Source organism: Megalobrama amblycephala, linkage group LG3, assembly GCF_018812025.1.
Source record: "Megalobrama amblycephala isolate DHTTF-2021 linkage group LG3, ASM1881202v1, whole genome shotgun sequence".
NCBI classification, from domain to species: domain Eukaryota; kingdom Metazoa; phylum Chordata; class Actinopteri; order Cypriniformes; family Xenocyprididae; genus Megalobrama; species Megalobrama amblycephala.
Window position 1 is genome coordinate 18,154,674 of NC_063046.1, and position 22,949 is coordinate 18,177,622.

General features: G+C 36.6%; 2 protein-coding genes across 10 annotated transcripts in view; one reads left to right on the forward strand and one right to left on the reverse strand.

Moving 5' to 3' along the window:
* The window catches only part of mybpc3 (myosin binding protein C3), a 42,973-nt gene extending 38,951 nt beyond the window's left edge, over positions 1-4,022 (forward strand). For 7 of the 8 annotated variants that reach the window (XM_048184391.1, XM_048184395.1, XM_048184393.1 and 4 more), the window contains one exon: positions 3,673-4,022. In XM_048184391.1, the coding sequence (XP_048040348.1) occupies positions 3,673-3,704 (32 nt within the window). In that variant the 3' untranslated portion in view covers positions 3,705-4,022. Of the gene's footprint in view, positions 1-1,824; positions 1,884-3,672 lie in introns of all 8 variants that reach the window. The other variant, XM_048184392.1, reaches the window with a different exon arrangement.
* A 3,614-nt stretch (positions 4,023-7,636) lies between these two features.
* lin7c (lin-7 homolog C (C. elegans)) lies at positions 7,637-21,995 on the reverse strand. Of its 2 annotated transcripts, XM_048184400.1 has the most exons (6): positions 21,838-21,995; positions 20,761-20,879; positions 13,822-13,893; positions 12,549-12,758; positions 11,237-11,364; positions 7,637-7,898 (listed from the first exon to the last, which is right to left on the reverse strand). In XM_048184400.1, the coding sequence occupies exons 1-6, from the start codon at positions 21,872-21,874 to the stop codon at positions 7,883-7,885; spliced, it is 582 nt and encodes a 193-aa protein (XP_048040357.1). In that variant the 5' UTR covers positions 21,875-21,995; the 3' UTR covers positions 7,637-7,882. The 2 variants fall into 2 exon arrangements, with proteins under 2 accessions (XP_048040357.1, XP_048040356.1); XM_048184399.1 differs by lacking the exon at positions 7,637-7,898 and having other exon boundaries at positions 9,586-11,364.
* Positions 21,996-22,949: the final 954 nt, after the last annotated feature.

A 22,949-nucleotide genomic window follows, 5' to 3' on the forward strand; every position in this document is an offset into this window, starting at 1 on the left:
CCCGGGCGTGGCAGGGGGGCTCGACAGCGCCCCCTTGAAAAAAGTCTGAAAATTTGGTCCATATATTAAACACGCTTGCACGTATTAGTATGAAACTCAGTACACATATAGACCTCATCGGGCCGAACAACTTTCGTGCTCTAAGTTAAACACCACGCCAACAGGAAGTCAGCTATTAAGGGTTGTTTGAAAAACGCATGCTCTGGAATTTGATATACTCCTCCTAGACGATTAATCCGATCGCCACCAAACTCGGTCAGCATGAAGTCAAGACACTGATGATTAAAAATTGCCAGGGGATTTTTGATATCTCGAACGGTTTGGCCGTGGCGAGGCAACGAATTTATGGCGAGAAAAAGGAAACAGGAAATGTGTTATAACGTCTGCATACATATATTGATCTTTATGAAACTTCACGAGTGTGTTCGTTATAGGAGTCTGATCACATGGATGTGACTATTGTGAGTCAAAGTTATAGCGCCACCAACTGGCAGCAGGAAGTGTATCACTTTTTGAAATGTTTTGAGATCACCCTCTTATTTTTACCTGATTTGCTTCAAACTTCATCAGTGTAATGTCAATACACAGCAGATGTAGACCTATGACAGGATTTTTGATATTTGAAATATTGTTGCCATGGCAACAGGTCAAACTGTAATAATATTCTTGAGTGTTTTTGAGGCTCTTAACATGCTTCAAATTGCATGAAACTCGACACACACATCAATATTGTCAACCAGTAGACATGGACAAAGCCATAGAAATGGGCGTGGTGGAGGGGCTCAGTAGCGCCACCTTTTGACAAAAGTGGGGGGGTTAGTTTTTCCTACAATCACCAAACTCGGTACACATATTGTTCTCATCAAGCCGGACAATTTTCTAATTTACATTCATTAGCTCCGACCAACAGGAAGTCAGCTATTTTGGTTTGAATGTTAATTTTTTGAAAAAACAGGCTATGAATTTTATACTACTGCTCCTACAGGGTTTATCCAATTTACACCAAACTTTTTTTAACTTGTTGCTAACACATTGAAGTTGTTTAATTGCAAACGGATTTTGGATATCTCAAACGGTTTGGCCGTGGCGAGGCAACGAATTTATGGCAAGAAAAGGGAAACAAAGTGTTATAACTTCTGCATACATTAATTGATTTTGATGAAACTTCGGCTTAGTCTTCGTTGTACAAGGCTGATCACATGGATGTGACTATTGTGATTCAAAGTAATAGCGCCACCAACTGGAAGCAGAAAATGTGTCACTTTCAGCATACATTGAGATCACCCTCTTATTTTTACCTGATTTGCTTCAAAATTCATCAGAATAATGTTAAAACTTGGCACATGTAATCCTTTGAAAATGGGCAGGGAGGAGGGGCTCTATAGTGGCACCTTGTAGTGCAGTAAATGTGGAGTGAATTTGACATAGTCCTTTGATGTTTAACCGTTTTAAGTGCCTATTGCCCGCTGTGCACAGTTGCCCTGAAGCCACCGGGGTGGCGGTGCCACCGGGCTTGGGCCCGCCATCGCTGCTCGCAGCTATATTAACATTTTATTTTAAAAATGTTAAAACAGCGTGTGCTGTGAGTTAAAAAAAAAAAAAAAATATCCTAGAACAGCAAACAAAATTAAGAAACATGGATGACATGTCCTGGCATAAATCCAAATGTTTTATTATGGTTAATAACCCTTGGATTGGACCTAGAGGTGTGTCTGAAGGTCCAGAATGGATCTCTTTCTAGTGATCCATGATTCCTGATGTGTGTCACACTTTAATACTTCCTCCTTACTTCCTGTTTCCCATCACATTCCCTACCGTCCTCAGTCCCTCCGTCCGTGAGTAAACAGTAAGCTCATGTTTGCTCTGTGTGAAATGTGTCCAAGGTAAGCATGACGATGCCCCATGTGTTGCCATCACACCCACACTGCCTGCACTTTCATTAACAAAACACTCGACTCTCTCAACCTGTCTGTGTGCTTCTCAATACTGAAATCGATCAAACTCCACCATCATGAAGGACATATCTATTCTCTAAAAGTCCTGTTACCCTTGTACATACTATGTACTTATTATAGTAATTGCAATAACTGGGTAATAATTAGGTACTAACCCTGAACCTATACCACTAAACCTAACCTTAACCCATGCTACCTAATATTACCCAGTAATTTCTTAGTACGTAATATAAAATAAAGTGCAACAGAATGTTGCTATGATGCCTATGTCCTTGCATCTGATCCTTGAATCCTTCCTTTGAGTGTTGAGACGGAGAAGGTAAATGTGATGTGAGGAAAGGACACAAGGAAGCACAATTAAAGAAATGAGAAGGTCTGTGAGCCACCAGATACTGACAGAACTAATATTAGTGTTGCACATACTGTTGAAGTACACCTCTGATCTGTATAATTTTTTTAGTGTTTTTGAAAGAAACTCAACAATGCTGCATTTATTTGATCAAAAAATACAGTAAAAACAATAATGTTGTCAAATAACAATAACAATTTTAAAGTCTTTACTGTCATTTTTGATCAATGTAATGAGCCTTTGCTGAATAAAAGTATTAATTTCTTTAAAAAATACATTAGAAAAAAACTTTAAAAAACATAAGTTTAATAAAATTTTGCTGACACCATCCTTTTGAACAGATGTGTATATCTAAACAATTTCAACAGGTGCACTAATCCATGTTTTTTCGTCTTATAAGATATTATATACTTATTGGACACTGAACATTTCCACAGTATCTATCTAAATGTTTTTAAAGAATAATTCATAAAACATAAAACTTCTTATCTCACAATGTCCAATACAGTTGTATGACAAAATTGACAAAAATGGGTTCATACAATTTGAAGACAGATCTCTGAAATGCATGCAGGTTTGTTGTAGATCACTCAGATGTATAATGAATTGTTTTAAACATCATTTAAAGGGTTAGTTCACCCAAAAATGAAAATTCTGTCATTTATTACTTACCCTCATGCCGTCCCACACCCGTAAGACCTTCGTTCATCTTTGGAACACAAATTAAGATATTTTTGTTGAAATCCGATGGCTCAGTGAGGCCTCCATAGTTAGCAAAGATCCATTAATGTACTAAATATAAACATATTTAAAAATAAACATATTTAAATAAGTTAATGTGAGTACAGTGGTTCAATATTAATATTTTAAAGCGAAAAAAAACAAAAAAACAACTTATATAGTGATGGTCGATTTCAAAACACTGCTTCATGAAGCTTCGGAGCATTATGAATCAGTGTATCGAATCATGATTCGGATCGCGTGTCAAACTGTCAAACTGCTGAAATCACGTGACTTTGGCGCTCCGAACAGCTGATTCGATACACTGATTCATAACGCTCCGAAGCTTCCTGAAGCAGTGTTTTGAAATCGGCCATCACTATATAGGCTATAAAAACACTATATTTTGTTTTTTTGGCGCACCAAAAATATTCTTGTCGCTTTATAATATTAATATTGAACCACTGTACTCACATGAACTGATTTAAATATGTTTTTAGTACCTTTATGGATCTTGAGAGACGAAATGTCATTGCTGGCTATGCAGGCCTCACGGAGCCATCGGTAATTCTACAGTGGTAGCCTTTTTCTTTTTTTCTATGTAAACGCAGGATGTAATCTAATAACGGTTCTTTCACTTCATCGCAGCTCAAATCACAAAAGAAGACATCAAGAAATGAGAGAGACGTAGTGGGTTTGGAGAAACTGTGACACTGTCCTTTTTCTGTCTTCTGTCCTGAAACTGATCCCTATGACATGTCCGTGATCAAATGACCGCCAAGAAATATTTTAGTGGTTTTCTTCATTTGTTTGTGCTCCCTGTTTCTCACTCACATCCCATGGTTTGTGCTTCGGTGTGATTTTTCTTTCTTTATTGCTTGGGTTCATTTTATTTCATTTCATTTTACTGTGTTTAAGATCTCTGCTGTAGGGTCTAGCATTTTCTCTTCACATTGCAATGTTACATAACATGCTAAATAAAGCTGAGTTTTCATGAAGCTTATTGTTATTGTCAGGTTTTCATTTAAACACTCGTAGGCCTAATTATATTACTCATTTGCATTTTTGCGAAATGGAATTTTTCTCAACATACGCAAAAATCTTTGGTTACACTCTTTGTTTATGCTCTGATGTGTATTACAATGTCTTACATTTGTCTTGTAAAATAAAATAAAAATTAAATAAAATAAATAATAATCTTTGGTTACATTTCTCTCAGAATTTCTAGGGATCACTTTGAACTACGACACGTTAAAATGCGTCACCCGTGCAGACACTAATTACCTGAGAAAGCACAGTCACACTGAGAGCCACAGACAGGTGTCGAAGTTTCCGTACACCATGATGACGCACTCTCCTGTCTGTACGAGTGATGGCGCGGCTATCAAATGCATTCTTTAGGCACGCGGTTCAAAGTATGTCCCACAATCTACATGCTGTTGGAATTAATGCAACAAAGCCCGCATACAGTCCATCTGGAAGCGTCAACTCAGTGGTATTATCCGTGAGAGCCGATAGACTGCATGGCTTTGTTCTGGAATTTTCTCCAGTGGCAGTCTGGTGGCAGGTTTGAGAGGATGAAATGTTTGAAATGAGTCCCAGACATGCCATGAAGACCTGTTCCATATTGAAGTAAAGCAGCTGTGTCTCTGTCCTTGTGCACACATACACTTATTTCATTGTTCATACATAAGCTGATTTTATTACTGGCCAAAATATTACAAACAAACAATATTAGCCTATTATTTATTTTTATAATATCCCGCTGACAAAAATATGTTCTAAGAACGTTTTGCTAACGTTCCCATTAAAGGGTTAGTTCAGCCAAAAATGAAATTTCTGTCATTATTTACTCACCCTCGTGTCGTTTCACACCCATTAAGATATTTTTGGTGAAATCCGATGGCTCAGTGAGGCCTCCACTGACAGCAAGATAACACTTTTAAATATGTCTTTAGTACTTTCTGGGCATTTGAAACAGTTCATACAGTGGTTCAACCTTAATGTTATGAAGTGACGATAATACTTTTTGTACGCAAATAAAATAAAATAATGACTTTATTCAACAATATCCAGTGATGGGTGATTTCAAAACACTGCTTCATGAAGATTTCCGAATCTTTAATTTCAAATCAGTGGTTTGGAGTGTGTATCAAACCAAAGTCCCTTTAAGACAAGTCATTTCACTCGGCGGCCATCTTTGAAACGCCTCTCGGGCATCCTGGGCATCCATGCAGCTCCTATCTCTTTGAATGGTGAAACATCAAATTTTCCAAAGCTGTTTGCCAAGCTTTCGATTAAATTTCATATTTGAAATTACCAATGAATTCTGACAACAACTGTCTCATAATTTTTTTTCCAAACGCTCGAATCATGCCAAAAAAAACTATTTTTTAGGCTGGATCAAGCTAATGCGCATGCGCAGACCTAAATGCGCGTCTCTTGTGCCTCATTTCAGAGGCGCGCGTCTGACTGTTTCTATAGAAACCAGTGCTTCTAACGGCCGCTGCAGTGACACGATGACTTTACTAGTCGGCGATTGGCTCTTATTTTGAAGGCGGGACTTATTCCGCCATATTGCGCGTTACACTGTCTCCCATTCAGTGTTGCCAACTTAGCGACTTTGTCGCTAGATTTAGCGACTTTTCAGACCCCTTTAGCGACTATTTTTCAAAAAAGCGCCTAGCAACAAATCTAGCGACTTTTTGCACAAACCTCAGGAACTTTCCAGATGTCACCAGCAATGTCCCGTGAGCGCGAGGTCTTGCTTTCCCGCTGCCGTCACACCTCTCTCAGCGTCTACTCTGTTCAGTGAGTGGCTGAGAGAAGCAGCAGCACGAGTGCATGGCATCTGACTGAGTGAGCTACACACGCACACTGTAGTGTTGCCACGGACCAAACACTATTTCTGATTCTCCTTTGTTTTATATTTAATAAAAGAATTTAATTTTGCCGTTTTGATTTCCATTTTTCTCGTGTGCTTATCTTTCTGGATTCATGTAATTTACATATATAATGTAGTCATTCACTATATCTTACTCGTTCTGTTGCCTGACCAAAAAAAAAAAAAAAAAAAAAAAATTATATATATATATATATATATATATATATATATATATATATATATATAAATAATTGAAATGAGAGCAGCTTTATTTGATATTCGGCTATATTGTTATATTGTATTAAAATACAGTATGTGAGCACGGATTAGGAGAGAAAACCATAGGAGAAAACACATTAGGAAGGCAGAATGCAACCGACGTGATGACGTCACGAATATGTTAATTGACACATGACGTCATCTAGCGACATTTAGCGACTTTTTGGGCAGGCTTTAGCTACTTTCCTTTGAAAATAGTTGGCAACACTGCTCCCATTCAAAACAATACGAGTGACATGTCTTGTGTCTTTGATCAAACTGCCAAAGTCACTTGATTTCGGTAAATGAGGCTTAAGTGTTTCAAAACCTTTCGAAGTTTCAATGGTTCACATGACTTTAGCAGTTTAATACACACTCCGAACCACTGATTCAAAACAAAAGATTGGTAAAGCTTCATGAAGCAGTGTTTTGAAATCGCCCATCACTAGATATTGTTGAAGTTGTTATTTTGTTTTTTGGTGCATAAAAAGTATTCTCGTCACTTCATACCATTAAGGTTGACCACTGTGATCACATGAACTGTTTTAAATGTCTTTAGTAGCTTTCTGGGCATTGAAAGTGTTAATTATCTTGCTGTCAATGGAGGCCTCACTGAGCCATCGGATTTCATCAAAAATATCTTAATTTGTGTTCCGAAGATGAATGAAGGTCTTACAGGTGTGGAACAACATGAGGGTGAAGTAATTAATGACAGAAATTTCATTTTGGGTGAACTAAGTTTTTTTTTTACCATCCTTCAATGGAGCCACTGACTTCAGCACCGGATGTAGTTGTACCCGAATGAAAAAAAGGGTGCGCTTGAATGACACATCCATTCATTAATAAAGTCAGCAGGCCTATTTTTTCTTCATTAACACAGTTCACACTCTATACACCTTGTCAGAAGAGGGATTGTTTTTATATACGTGTTATTAATCAGTAAGGCTTTCAGTGTTAGTGACGTGCAGGCCCCGTCTTAACGATGCAACCTGAGACAGACGGAACACGGTCGATGACAATGTTGACAAGAAACTAAACTGGGCTGACAAATCCCTCGAGAGTGTTTATTGGTCTGTGACTGTGCGACATCACTTTACGGCACAAGACTCATGTGTATTATGTTGTGATTCCATGTTGTTTGCTCTTTTTAACCTTTGTTTTCAGTTACTGGGGGTTTATATAACATTATAATAATTGATCAATGTTTTGAAACAATTAAGCTGCAATTATTATTTATCGTTCTGATCAAGATTTTCAGTGCAAAAAGAGCCTGAGATCAGCAACCAATAATAACTGTTGTCCTGCAGCGCCCTCTAGTGTTTAGGTAAATGCGTGATAGTCTGGCTAAGTTGCCTGTGAATGAAATTACAACACCTATTTTTTTTTTTTCTTAAAATAAAACAAACACCCCATTTTCTCTTTCACACATGCAAAGAGGTAAAAAAGAAAGCAGCAAACATACACAAAAGATTTAAACCCACGGTATATTTAAACTCTTTATCCTCAAAACAAAATCACTTTGATCAGTCTTTATACATCCACATTAATGTAACAATACAGCAGGACAGAAATGTCAAAAATACAATAAAACAGGTACTCAAAAACAGTCACAGAAACAAAAAAAACAAAAAAACCTAGCTGACCTGAAGAGCTCCCTGAAAGGATGCAAGTTTGGTCTTGTTACTTGAATCACAGGGAGAATGTGGCCAAGATAAATCAATACAAAACATTCCTGGAAAAAAAAAAAAAAAAAAATCTCAAGAGAAAAATCAGTTTATCAAAAATGGATAAAATATCAAAAGAAAATGGTTATAAAAAATAGTTAGTCAGCCCCCCCTGTGGACAAACCCAAATATTAATGGGGAGTGAGTAACCTGTTTGAGATGATGACAGGAATTGGATCATGTCTTATTATTGCTCTTGTGATACATGATGCTTTAAAATTCATGACAGTGTAGAAAGAACCAACCTGAGCACATAATGCACCACAGAAAGAAAGGGATCGCTTGATTCTTGATGCTTCTTTTTTGTCAATAACACAAATGATTCTTTCATGCAAGACATCAGACCTCCCTTTTATCTCTCACCCCCAAAACACCTACGTATCTCACAGCTCGGGGTGAGTCATGGGCCTCTATAATTAGACACGTTAAATATTTTATGAGAGAGACTGAGAAAAATAGACTGTTTTTTTCCAAGCTTGTCAGACGCTGAAAATACCTGCATTTGAGGTTAAAAATACATCAAGTGTGTTGCATTTTTTAACATGTGAAAATGAGTACAAAGAGAAAGTGCAGTGTGAAGCTACTTTAAGACATGAATCAAGATTTAACAAAAACATGAACATGTTGTCAATTAAATCCCTAATTTGGCTATAACATGAACAAATGGAGCTGAAGCTTAAAGAGTTAGTTCACCCAAAAATAAATTTGTCATTTATTACTCACCCTCATGTCGTTCCAAACCCGTAAGACCTTCATTCATCCTCAGAATACAAATTAAGATATTTTTGATGAAATCCGAGGTTTTTTTTTTTTTTTTATCTCCCAAAGAAAGCGAAATTACCACATTCATGGTCCAGAGTAGTAGTAAAGACATCGTAAAAATAGTCCACATGACTGCAGTGGTTCAACCTTACTGTTAAAGCGATGAGAATATTTGTGCGCAAAAACAAAACAAATTACTTTATTCAACAATTTTGTCTTTACCCTGGCAGTTGACAGTGCACCTCTTCCGTGTTTACGTCCGAACACCAGCTCAGTATTGGTCGATGCTGTTCATGTGAGCACCACGATGCGTGTGTGATGCTGACGCAGGAGCCGGCCAATACAGAGTCGGCGTTCTGACGTAGAACATTGAAGCTCTGCAATGTGTCTTCAAAGTAAACTGCATATGAGAATGACAGGGTGCAGAGGAAATAGTTGAAAAAAGTCGCACAAAAAGTATTCTCATCACTTAAGGTTGAACCACTGTAGTCACGTTGACTATTTTAATGGTGTTTTTACTACTTTTTTGAACCTTGAATGTGGTAATTTCATTGCTTTCTATGTGAGATAAAAAATAAAAAATAAAAAAAAAACTCTTGGATTTCATCAAAAACATCTTTTGTGTTTTGAAGATGAACAAAGGTCTTACAGGTGTGGAACAACATGAAGGGGGAGTAATTAATGACAGAAATTTCATTTTTGGGTGAACTAACCCTTTAAGTAGTGAATGTAATGGGATAGCTTATTTAGCCACTGAGGTATCTGGAGAAGAATTGAGAAAACGTAAACATTTCAGCTCCAGATCTGCATCTCTTTCCCCATAAAGTCTGAAATTGATATGGGTGATCTGATCAGGTAAAAAAAAAAAAAAAAAAAAAATTATATATATATATATATATATATAGGACAAGCACAAATGACAGCACCAGTTGATTGACTCAATTTCACTTGAGCTTCATTTAGACATGTCTCTCATATAATGAATGGTGAATAAGCTTGACATTCTTTAACATTCATTTATGCATTCATTGCTGTTTGCTACCTCATGATATGCTAATATAACCATTTAAGTGAATTGATTCTAAAACATGATGCAGGTCTTTGTAATAATCAGCATGTACTGGGCGTAACATATGGACCCACAGCTGACTGAAAGGCAAGTGCCACATTAACATTCCGAAAGCGTAATGAAACAACTGGCGATACAACAAAGCCAGAGAGAAAAAAAAAAAAAAAAAACTCCCACTACAGTTTTAAACTTAGTGTTTCTGCTGTAAGGTTTTAAATTAAAATCTTACAAATAAAAACAGGAATGTGAGCTAGAATAAGAGCTAGTGACTGCTTCATTGCGTTTCTGTGTTTTAAGGGGCATATGCTACAAAAATGTTTTATTTTCAATTAATTTTCTATTTATCTAACACCCAAACAGTGCCACAAACATCCCCTCTGAACTGTTGTTTGCTTGAATCATTTGTAAACACTCCATTCACATATTTTCAATCAAAACTGTTTAAATGGCATAATCATTACCATATGTAACATGTTTTATGTCAAGAAAATGAGCCTAATCAAACCCAAATGGTTCATTTTCTCTATTTTTGTTGATAAAAATGGATTTGTTTACTCAATAGAGCTGATATATCAATTACTGAATTTTCACAGCATTTTTCTATTCATAAAAGAAGAAACATAAAAAAAAATCTCAGCTGGACATGTACTGTAAACATGATGTGAGAGTCAATCAGTTTGGGTCAGTAAGTAGGATGAGTCTGGCATTTTTCGTACTGGAGTATATTTACAGCTGACATTTTGTGTTTGAAGCAAACAGCAATTCTGATGGGATGCTCATGGCACCGCTCTGCCATTTAACGCTCCGGAGATTCAAAGTGAGATTTTAACATTTCTGGTGAACTTTTCATTTTTTTTCCTGTGGCAAACAGTAAGAAAAGCAAATAGGAAAATAATACACCATAAACCCTTTACTCAATGATACACTGTTCTTTTCAAAACTTTTACACTTTAGCATTTTAACAAGGTGGTAGTGTTCACTCATTTTGAGCTTGGACCATAAAACAGCCTATGATGGGACATACTGAGAGGGCTGCAGACATTTTTTTTTTTTTTTTTTTAAATCTCGAGGCACTTTTTGAAATTTCATTCAGATCACCTCAGGATTTGAACATTGCAATGGTCCCCTTGCATATCTGACTAATCAACATCCCAAATGACAGTACATTCTTAGTAATGCACCAATAGTGCATGTATGTGATGTCTACGTGACAACATCCAGAGCCCATGTGGTAGTGTTCATGCTATGAGAAAGAAGTATGTGAAAAGACTGTTAAAAAACTGTTCAGGAGGTGAGGATTTAGAAAATTTCACAAAAAGGAGTGCCAAACATGTGGCTAATCCCTGGCTGGAGAAAGGGGGTGAGTGAGTGTGAACGAAGAAGACAGATGGCAGAAGAATTAAAGACAATGACAGAGAGAGAGAGAGCGAGAGATGGGAGGGGCGGGTTGGGTTGGGGGGCACAGGCAAGACGCCCTACTGGGGGAAATTGTTCTGTTGCCGGCGTTTGGCAGACCTCAGCTTCTCAAAGCGTGACTCCATCTCTTCCAGGACCTTAGGGGTGTACCGTACCACCAGCTTCACTGTACCCTGAGCAGCCTTCAACAGCTCCACAGCTTTCTCATGGTGTTCTCCTTCTACACTCTGAAAGACATGCACTTTAAAAGGTCAATTTCAATAAGACAAGAAATAACTCATCTTTTTAAAATGTCACGTAAATGCCTAAAATAGCACCGGTCTTTTTTTTCCCCAAGATAATGTGATTATAGCTCGACTTCATCCAGAAAGTACATGGATTAAATCACACTTCAGTTTGGCGAAGCTCAACCATTCCCATGCATGTAAACATAATTTGAGGCTTTTCACATAATATAGGCTATCTAAATGGTTAGTTCACCCAAAAATGAAAATTCTGTTAATTAATTATTCACCTTCATGTCGTTCCACAACCATAAGACCTTCGTTCATCTACGGAACACAAATTAAAATATTTTAGATAAAATCTGAGAGCTGTCTGACCTCTGATAGACTGCAATGTTTTTACCACATTCAATGTTCAGAAATTAGTAAAAACATCGTTAAAATAGTCAACGCGACTGCAGTGGTTCAACCTTAATGTTATGAAGTGGAAAGAATACTTTTTGTGCGCAAAACAAACAAAAAAAACGACTTTATTCAACAATTTTTCCTCTTCCCCGTTAGTCTGTTATGCAGTTGGCGCAGTGCTGCCTTTCCATGTTTACGCCAGAACGCCGGCTCATTATTGGCCAGCTCCTGCATCAGCATCACATACATGCCTTGTGCTGCTCACGTGAACAGCTTCAGCCAATACTGAGCTGTCGTTTGGACGTAGAACCTGGAAGCGCTGCAATGAAAATAGTGTAGCAGAATGACAGGGAGAGACGAATATGTTGAATAAGGTCGTTATTTTTGTTTTTGCACACAAAGTATTCTCATCGCTTCTTAATGTTAAGGTTGAACCACTGCAGTCATGTGGACTATTTTAATGATGTTTTTACTACTTTTCTGGACATTGAATGTGGTAATTTTGTTGCTTTCAATGGAGGATAAAAAACCTCTCGGATTTCATCAAAAAATATCTTAATTTGTGTTCTGAAGATGAACAAAGGTCTTACGGGTTTGGAATGACATGAGGGTGCGTAATTAATGACAGAATTTTCATTTTTGGGTGAACTAACCCTTTAATGAATCTATTATTAAACAGACTTTAATAAAATTACCAAAAAACAAAAAAAAACAAATTATCTGTTAAGCTAAAGTGTTATTGTGAATCATGTGGGTCTGCAAGGCATTAGCTATATACGTACCACTCCATTAACGGAAAGCAGCTGGTCTCCTCTCTTCAGGCCGCCGTGCCGATCAGCGATGCCTCCAGGAATGATACGGGAGATGTAGATGGGTGAGTTTTGTTCCTTCCCACCCATGATGTTAAACCCCAGTCCCTCCTCGGTTTTTGGGAGCTCCACCACACGGGGGTGAGAATGACCCTCACTGGCTGCAAATGCAGCCACTGTAGCCTGGGAACGAAGTGAAGATGGCAGTAAATCAACCACTTTTACAGAAGACTTTTACAGAGCATTTACAGAATTTGCACAAGTGTGAATTTACACAAACAAATTTAATATATGCAAATCATGTGTGTGTGTATTATATTATATACATACATTATATATATATATGCCATTTTTTAACACTGATAATAATAAAAAATGTTTCTTTAGTACAAAATTATATAAGGATTTCTGGAGGATCATGTGACACTGAAGAGTGAAGTAATATTGTTGCTGAGAATTAATATTAATAATATATTAATAGAAAACATGTAAAATAGTTTCTGTATTTCTGTTCAAAGGCTGGCTTGGTGAAAATGAGAGAGTAGTTTCAAAAACTTTTAAAAATCTTAACATTGTAGTTAAATGGTAGTGTATATATACATATTGTATAAAATTACATATATACAATACCGTTCAAAAAAGAAAGTTTCAAAAGAACAGCATTTATTTAAAAATAGAATCTTTTGTAACAACATAAATGTCTTTACTGTCACTTTTGATCAATTTAATGCATCCTTGCTGAATAAAAGTATTAAAATCTTCAATTTCTTTTCAAAACTAAAAAATTCTTACAGAACTCAAACATTTGAACAATATTATATAATGTTACAAAAGCTTTCTATTTCAAATAAATGACTGGAGTAATGATGCTGAAAATTCAGCTTAGCATTACAGGAATAAATTACATTTTTAAAAAAATATATAAAATAGATAACAGTTATTTTTAATTGTAATAATATTTCACAATATTCATTTTGTGTGTGTGTGTATGTGTGTGTGTGTGTCCAAGAGACATCTTTTAAAAACAGTAAAAATCTTACCGATCCCAAACTTTTGAACAGCAGTATAAAATGAAAATGGTAGTTGCTCTTATAAGTTGCTCATATAGTTTTAGGCCATCAGTGTGGTGTTAAAGAAAGCATTACAACCAAGCCAATCAGATAATGAGATTGACTGCCTGTCAATGATCATGCTAAAAATAGTTACGAGTGGATTTAATGTTCGATTAGGAGGTACAGCATCTTACCTTTGCTGTTGCATTTGCCCTCACCTCCGGGCTGCTATTTATGTCCACTGTCTCATACACATGCTCATATACCTGAAAATGACACAGAAAAATGCTGGAATTTCACAAATACAGTATTAAGTACAACCTCTATGGACTCACTCTGATAAACTACCAGGTAAACGATCACAGACGTACAATTTGAGCCAGATTTCCAGAACCTGAGGCAGTTTCCCAGATCCTTCTCAGTTTAGTTACAAACTAAATTACTTGTGAATCGTAATTCACCCTTAAAAAGCAGTTTAAATTCATCACATTAGTTTGTATCAGATCTTCAGTGGACAGCCACCATTAACGGAGCAACTGTGTATTAGACCGACTGTAATCGGTGACTGGAAAGCCACACCATTAAGAGGATACAGTATCAAATCAATCTCTTTACATGGCTTGCTCTTAATGCTTTAACACATGTTAAAACTCTATTCCATCTTCGATTCTGGCCTGTTATTCCACCCACATGCCTCAGCATTCAACTGCGAGTCATGTGTGTTTATCTGAGAATCAAGCAAGCATTCAGAGGTTCAGTGCAAAGTGTAAATGTTTAAGAGATGAAGTCACTAATCAACCAATCTATGCATGTGTTACAAAGCTTACAGCACATAACTCAAGCACCATCACATGCAACAACCTAAATAAGCATTTCTGGAGAAAAACTGGCCTTGGAGTCACAAAACATGTCCATCCAGAGACTGGGTTTATTACAGATAAGTGACGGCCCGGATGCAAGTTAAACTTTCCTTGACTTTCAGTGAACTAATGATGCATTTTTACACACACTAAACAGTAAGGAGAGAGAAAAAAAAAAAAAAAAAAAAAAAAACACTGTTGAGACTATAAAAAGGGCTAGAACCCATTTTATAAAACTATAATTATAAAAAAATTACAATGGTTTTTACTAGTAATAAATAATTAGTCATCCACATTACATCATTAATTGGCTGATAGAGATTTTTTGCATTAAATTGATCAAACAGATATTGGATAATCAAATGTAAAATAACACTGCTGTATACGTTAAATATAGACTAATCCTTATTAAAACTACAAAAAAAAAATTCATTCAAGACCATTTCGACATTTTTGCGTATAGGCTATTTGACCGTTCAGGCGCGTATTCAAAACCCACAATATAGGCTACTTTGTTTATTCGCGTTCTGCCCCCATCTCGGAGCACGCACAGAAATGGGAACACTAAAGTCACTCTTAGATTGTTGCTGAAAATGGAAAATACAGTTTATAAATGAACAAAATCATTTAGGATGAGTGCCTAGACTCTTAGACACTATTAGGAGTATGATTATCTTTATAAACTGATTTTCACAGAGCCTCTTCAAATCTTTCCACAAATCTTTGCTTCAGAACCCCCTGCTTTATTCTAGGCTCTCACGCAAGGCATAGAACAGCATCTCTGCTGCGAGCATCACTTGTGCTGAGACTTCAGAGTCTTCAGTGAGCACGACAGATGACCAAGCAGCAGGGAGGAGACCAGTGAAGTGCCAACAGTCTTAGAATCACTACATGGGCAACAGAACACTAGTTTTATGCCCAGTCTGAAACAGACAAATGGATGGATGCTATTTGTGGACATCAGAATCAATATCCAGTATCCAGTCCTTCTGCTTAACAGTAACTACCCATGTACTACACCAATCAGCACATTATGCATTAGTGATGAGAGCATTTTCAGTCATGACGACTGCTTGAGTAAATAAGCCGAGTACTTAGCCACGAAAAAGGGGTTGGTGATGAGGATGAAACACTTTTTTTTTTTTTTTTTTTTTTTTTAATTTGCTTGTCTATGTCATTCTTTGGTACCTGCATCAAACCTTGCCGTTTTATTTTTCCAGCATCTGCACCATGTTCATCACATTCATATGCACATGAATTTGATCTGAACATTGTTCTAGTATTCTAAATAAGTGGCCACATACCCAAGGTTAGTCATTTGCATAAAACATGTCCAAACCACCTCCATATATATAAATGACGTATCAGTGGGATTTTAAGTACAATAAACTTTCAGATTTTAGTTTTTCAAAGAAAGTGTTTGTTTTATTTCACCATATCTGTTTTTAGATCGCTGATATCAATTAGGGCTGCACCATATATTGTTTTAGCATCGAAATCACGCTGTGCGCATCTGCAATAGTCACATCACAGCATGTGCAATGTCTAGTATAGGGATCGCCATAGGGACACCACGGTTCAAAACACACTTGATTCTCTGATTAACTGCAAAGTTTGACCATCATACAATGAAAGTTTATCATTTGAACGGGTTTTAGGTCCTGTGACTCCTGTCAGTTTAAACATTCAAGAGATTTTAAACCATTTGAGCGCACGACGACGCCTCAATTCTGAACGTACGGCCGTTTTCTGTGCGCACATTCGCACGCACACACACAGAGCCGCGCAGAGTCACGTGAACACCTAATGCCGTTTTCTTCTGCATCTGTTTGTGCCTGAACAGACACATACATGCAAAAAATTGCCAAAAGGTTTGTTAAAGATCAACTATCCTCGTAAACAATTGATTATGGCTTAGGTGAGCGAAACAATTAAGAAAACTGGATGTGTAACAGTATTATGTATCCGCGCCGCACATTCGGTCTTTAAGTGACAGAAGCACCTACCGCTTTCTGTGTCATGAATGTTAAACAACAAAAGACAAAGAGAAAAATCACTTTTGTAGTTAACAGATTAATTATGTTTAATTTATACAGTGAGACTATGCAATGTTATTTCACATTTGATTATTCAATTTCTGTACCTGAATACCGTTTCTTACCTGTAAGTTATATTATTATATTTATCTATGCTTGTAATTTGTTCATCATTTTCTTATTCTTTTTCACTCACCTAAATCACCCCAAACATCCTAGAATGATTCATTCTTTCCAAATAGAGCTATGCAAGTCATCTGGTGAATTATTTTTTCATATCGCATATATATATATATATATATATAAAATCACAGAAAAACAAAATATCGCAATGTCAGTTTTTTTCCAATATCATGCAGCCCAAATATCAATCTGGTTTGTTAAATAGTTTGCCAGGTCTTCTTAGGTAAATGGAAACCCTACTTAAAGAGGTTGTTCCACATTATTAAGCAAGTCACAGTTCTGATGCAATATGGGAAGGATGAAAGATCTGTCTGAAGATGAAAGGCATGAAATGGTGCAATGTCTTGCAAAAGGTATGGAAACAACTTATATTGTGTGAAAACAATGGAAATTATCGAATTATAAGATTTGTGAGCAATTTACAGCACAATAGAACTCAGTCAGAAAGGCTTATTAAGGAAAGTTTCTGTCAAACAAATTGTATTAAAAGGACAGCTATAAAAAAAGCCACTGTTGAGCAGCAAACAGGACTCAAAACCTCTTAAGGCGGCTGGCAGTTGTGGTTAGAGGTGGCTGAAATGCAACTTTACGCACAACTGCCAGCCTGCATGGAGAGATTCTTGAGACTCCAGAGACACCAGCAGATTCAAATACTTGTTTGCTGCTCAACAGTGGCTTGTTTATAGCTGCCCTTTTAATACAATTAACTTGTTTGACAGAAACTTTCCTTAATAAGCCTTTATCGGACCGAATTCTCTTGTGCTGTAAATTACTCACAAATCTTATGATAGTTTGATAATCTCCAACAGTGACTTTCTTGGTAATGTGGAACAACCTCTTTAAAAAGGTTTTCCATTTACCCAAGTAGACCTGGCAAACTATTTAACAAACCTGTCTGAGATTGATACCAGTTATCTAAAAAAAACAAAAAACAAAAAAACAAAACACTTTCTTTGAAAAAACAAAATTTGAATGTTTATTAATCCCACTGATACGTCACTTGCATAATAATTTGGAACATAGTGTAAGGGCTTTGCACACGACATTTCCTTTACAGCCTTTTGTCACTCTCAGCAAACATGACACTTTCTAAAGATGCGCTTGCCTCAAAACTAGTTCAAACACAATAAAGACCCAGATTACAGACCTCTCATTAGTCAGCTGTACACATGCATATCTGAGTTGTAACAGAAAAACGTTATAGCTTGAGCTATGTCAGAGCTTCCCTTACTCTTTCAGTGTATATGATGAAATCCATAAAATTTCATTTTAACATATAAGGCCACCCAGAGTATGTGATTTTGCACGTGTGGTTTCAGTTTTCCTACATTTTCTCAATAAATTTTAGTACAAGGTGAAACTGGTCAAAGGTGAAAATGTTTGTACGCAGATTTCACAGATAAATGTGTGTAGTGTACATGCACATTTAGTGAATGTGTGTCATTAAAGGTTTAGTTCACCCAAAAATGAAAACTATGCCATTAATTACTCACCCTCATGTCGTTCCACACCCGTAAGACCTTCGTCTATCTTCGGAACACAAATAAAGATATTTTTGATAAAATCCGATGCCTCAGTAAGGCCTGCATTGCCAGCAATAACACTCCCTTTTTCAATGCCCAGAAAGCTACAAAAGACATATTTAAAACAGTTCATGTGACAACAGTGATTCAACCTTTATATTATAATGCAATGAGAACACTTTTTGTGCGCCAAAAAACAAACAAAACAACAACAACAACAAAAAAACAAAAACAATATTTAATCAACTTTATTCAACAATATCTAATGATGGGAACTTTCAAAAGACTGCTTCATGAAGCTTTACGAATCTTTTGTTTCAAATCAGTGGTTCGGAGCGTGTATCATACTGCTAAAATGTCACGTGAACTATTGAAGTTTTAAAACCCGTACGGAGCTTCATTTACTGAAATCACGTGATTTTGGCACTCTGAACCACTTATTCGAAACAAATGATTCGTTTATCTTCGAAGCTTCATGAAGTAGTGTTTTGAAATCGCCCATCACTAGATATTGTGGAATAAAGTCGCTATTTTTTTATTTTTGGTGCACAAAAAGTATTCTCGTCACTTTGTAATATTAAGGTTGAACCACTGTAGTCACATGTACTGTTTTAAATATGTTTTTAGTAGCTTTCTGGGCATTGAAAAAGGGACTGTTATTGCTGGTGATGCAGGCCTCACTGAGCCATCGGATTTTATCAAAAATATCTTAATTTATGTTCCGAAGATGAACGGAGGTCTTACGGGTGTGGAACGACATGAGGCTGAGTAATTAATGACAGAATTTTCCTTTTTGGGTGAACCAACCCTTTAATGTGACAAATTAAAAAGTCAAGTCTTGCTGTCCCAACTCTAAACAAAGTACTGAGCAAAGTGCCACGGTATATCACAATTTTAAAAATGATCATGGGCAACCCAATGGGTTGGCCTAAAATTTCAATTACAATAACACTTGAATTATATACTTAAAACAAATGTCTGAATTAGGGATGTTAACGATTAATTGACAATCTATTAATTGTAGATAATTTAATTTAAAAAATGAAAGCAAGGTCATCATTAGAGTGCGTAGTTTTGAGGTGCGTGTGACTCATGCAAAAAACACGTGTAGCAGACACACAAGGAAAAATTAAGCGAGTGCGCTGTAGTTTAAGCCATGCAATGGATTAGGTAAGCTAGCCGTTTATTTCTAAACAAAACTAACATGTCTAAAAGTGTTTCGAAAAATAAGTGATTTTACTGAACATAAGAACTACTTGTGTAAAAGCCACAATAAAAGTACATAGAACAAACAATAAGTAATAAGATCCTGATTGATGACTGATAATCTTCCAGCACTGTTTTAGCCATGTGCTCCTATTCTATGGCGCATAGCCAAGCAGCATGTCATGTCACCGTGATCTACGCAGTGTCTTATGTTGTGTTTGGGCTCATTCGAGATCACCTGCTCTAAATAAAAGTTATGTGATCTACTATGGTTTACTAATGTTTTGGGAAATTACAAACAAAAACATGGCACAAAAGCATCATGTGTATACGGTTTACTTGTGTGTCAGCTGTGATTTTCAAGATGTAGGTGATGTAGTCGCGTACACACCTCATGCACCGGATGCCGTGCGCACGCTCAAGGCAGTTGGACATAGTGGTGTATTAGAGGTAAAAAAAAAATGATATAAATACTGTTCGGTTTCTCACACAAACCGATCGTTTCGTGTCTTAGGACATCAATGTGTCGTCACGAGCCGCAGGGTTTAATTCGGATTTGTCTGTGCATGTTTTTTTTTACTCTTATAGATTGTGTTACCATTGACACGCATTATACGACTGACAGACCGCAACGGTTGGAGTTAAAAATAATCTGAAGAACTGAATACTGAAGAAACAAAGTCACCTACATCTTGGATGCCCTGGGGGTAAGCAGATAAACATCAAATTTTCATTTTTGGGTGAACTATCCCTTTAATAAAAATACTTAGTATGGTTTGGTCTCTAACTGAAACATATGCTTGTATTCTGCTAGTTGAGACCTTTTCAATGATATATAACACAAGTCTATCTATTATTTACTATGATTTTACAGATCACATTTTCGTGTAAAGCCGTTATTTTTCACGCTATAAAAAAAAAAAAAGAGCACTTCTAATATGTCAGCAAATTTAAAAGCACTTGTTTAGTGATGGTCATATTCCCTATATTCACTGTAAAGCCAAGCTTCTAAGCTTTAAAAGGACACCTAGCCTATATTGTGTTTGCCAAAAAAGTGGTTAAGTAACATGATAACTTAGTAGCAGTAAAAGGTTAACGATTAATCAACTAATTGATTGTTAATTTAAACAACAATCAATTATGGGAATGTATGTAAATTAACATCCCTAGTTTGAATATGAGCCAGATTTTCTAGGATCAGTAACAAAAATTTCTGCACAGATGTATAGGGCAAAACAATCTCCACTTTTTACACTCATGGGCTACAAGATTACACAAGGACTTCATTTCATTTGAATGCATGAATGTGAGGCTGGCACACTTACCTCCCGTACAGCATTGCAGAATTCACTCTGCAAAACTCTCTGCAGTGCCTGCAGCTTCTGGGGAGGCACTTCCCCTGTTCTCTGGAGCTTGTCCAGCAGCTCAATAGCACGAGATATGTCTGTAGAAGAACATATGCAAAGCAGTGAGGGCAAGACCAAGACCATGGATAAACATTTGCATCAAGCCATCTGGAGATGTTGTGTTTGGCTAAACAACTATGCCTAATAAATAACATTAAATGCTCAAGTAAATCTTTCAAAAGGTTACTTTTCTTTCCATAAAAACAAATAACCGTTTGCCCTGATTATTTTATTTATTTTCTTACATTATATATATATATATATATATACACACACACGCGTATTTTGCATGTAACGTTACTGTTATTAAACTTCTCTACAGCTAAGAAGGAATATCCATTGTTAATCACTCTGAAAAACAACATAATGAAATAGATCTTTAAATACACTGCATAGTTCTCAGCTTCAGCCACAGAACTAACAATAAATGTGCCAACAACTAACTTTGTTGTGACAGACACAGATAAGAATATCAAAATAACAATAGACCTCTGATTATCATCATAAATCAGCGCTTTTGCTAATCACCAAGTTGGCTACTAGCCTACGTTCACTCTTCACAATTTGCCCTTTAAACTGTCAGCTGGACTACAAATAAGATGCAGTCTACAAGGATGTCCCTGGATGACTGTACTAAAGCACCAGGAAACAATCAAAAGCACTGATCTCTAATACTAAACGCTGACCTGGAGAGACCATGCTAACAAAAGATTAGTGCCTCTGACAGCTAGCCTCGTGTTTTGCTTTCAATGATCGTAAACACGCACTTTAACGACAGAAACAAATGTTCATACTTCACATTTTATATGTTTTCCTTGACGTCGTGGTGTTTATTGAATATTATGAATGATTTTATACAATGAATGGGAGCTAGCGCGCTGTCGTCCACTAATCCATCCTCAAGAAGTGACAGCGGGGTGTTAAGAGCAAAAAGCGTGATTTACACAACCTCCTAAGCATTACATTCAACAGAAACTGTTTCAGTGAGCGGCTTACCTCTTTCCAGACGCACAGGTTCTCCTAAAGAGGCCATTTTAGCCCTGGTTATTGAGTTTGCGTTTGACGAAAGCTCCAGACTTACGTCTCGGCTGCTGTTTGTTGCTGTTAGCTAGCTGCTCAGTTTAAGCGCTGTGGCTAATGCAAAGAGATTAGAGGACGAGTCAAGAGCATCATTCCTGCGCTGCTTCTGTGCAGACTCTTTGCATACCATAAAGAAAATTGATTATGAGCAGCCCAAAGAAAATCTGCTTATATTATATATTAGGAATATTTATATAATATATTTAAAGGTGCCGTAGAATGGAAAATTAAATTTACCTTGGCATAGTTGAAGAGTTCAGTACATGGAAATGACATACAGTGAGTCTCAAACACCATCGTTTCCTCCTTCTTATATAAATCTCATTATTTAAAAGACCTCCGAAGAACAGGCAAATCTCAACATAACACGGACTGTAACGTAACAGTTGGGATCATTAATATGTACATCCCCAAATTTGCATATGCCAGCCCATGTTCAAGGCATTACACAAGGGCAGGCAGTATTAACGTCTGGAGCTGTGCACAGCTGAATCATCAGACTAGGTAAGCAAGCAAGGACAATAGCGAAAAATGGCAGATGGAGCAATAATAACTGACATGATCCATGATATCATGATATTTTTAGTGATATTTGTAAATTGTCTTTCTAAATGTTTCGTTAGCATGTTGCTAATGTACTGTTAAATGTGGTTAAAGCGGAATCGGCGCATATTTAATGATGCCCCAAAATAGGCAGTTAAAAAAATGATAAAAAAAAAATCTATGGGGTATTTTGAGCTGAAACTTCACAGACACATTCAGGGGACACCTTAGACTTATATTACATCTTGTGAAAATGTGTTCTACGGCACCTTTAAGTAATAAAGAATATTATTACTGCAGGATACTGTTTGGTACAACCTTCTATATACAGCTGAGTTGCAGTGATAGTTTTAGCAGTGATGGCTTGGTTAAGTCTATTTAAGTTATTACTGTTACTATATTAATACAAATTTTCATGCAAATACTATTTTATTAAGCAAATTCATTTGGTTGCATCCTTTCGGTAGAAGGTAGTAGGCCTGTTG

Bases quoted from the DNA above. Each gene is read 5' to 3' on its own strand.
- lin7c (XM_048184399.1), bottom strand. From the start codon at position 21,874: ATGGCCTCTTTAGGAGAACCTGTGCGTCTGGAAAGAG. The intron at 12,759-13,821 runs GTAAGATGCTGT...CTTCGTTCCCAG, and splicing joins GGGCAAATGCAACAGCAAAG to GCTACAGTGGCTGCATTTGC. The intron at 11,365-12,548 runs GTACGTATATAG...CATGTCTTTCAG, and splicing joins TGCTTTCCGTTAATGGAGTG to AGTGTAGAAGGAGAACACCA.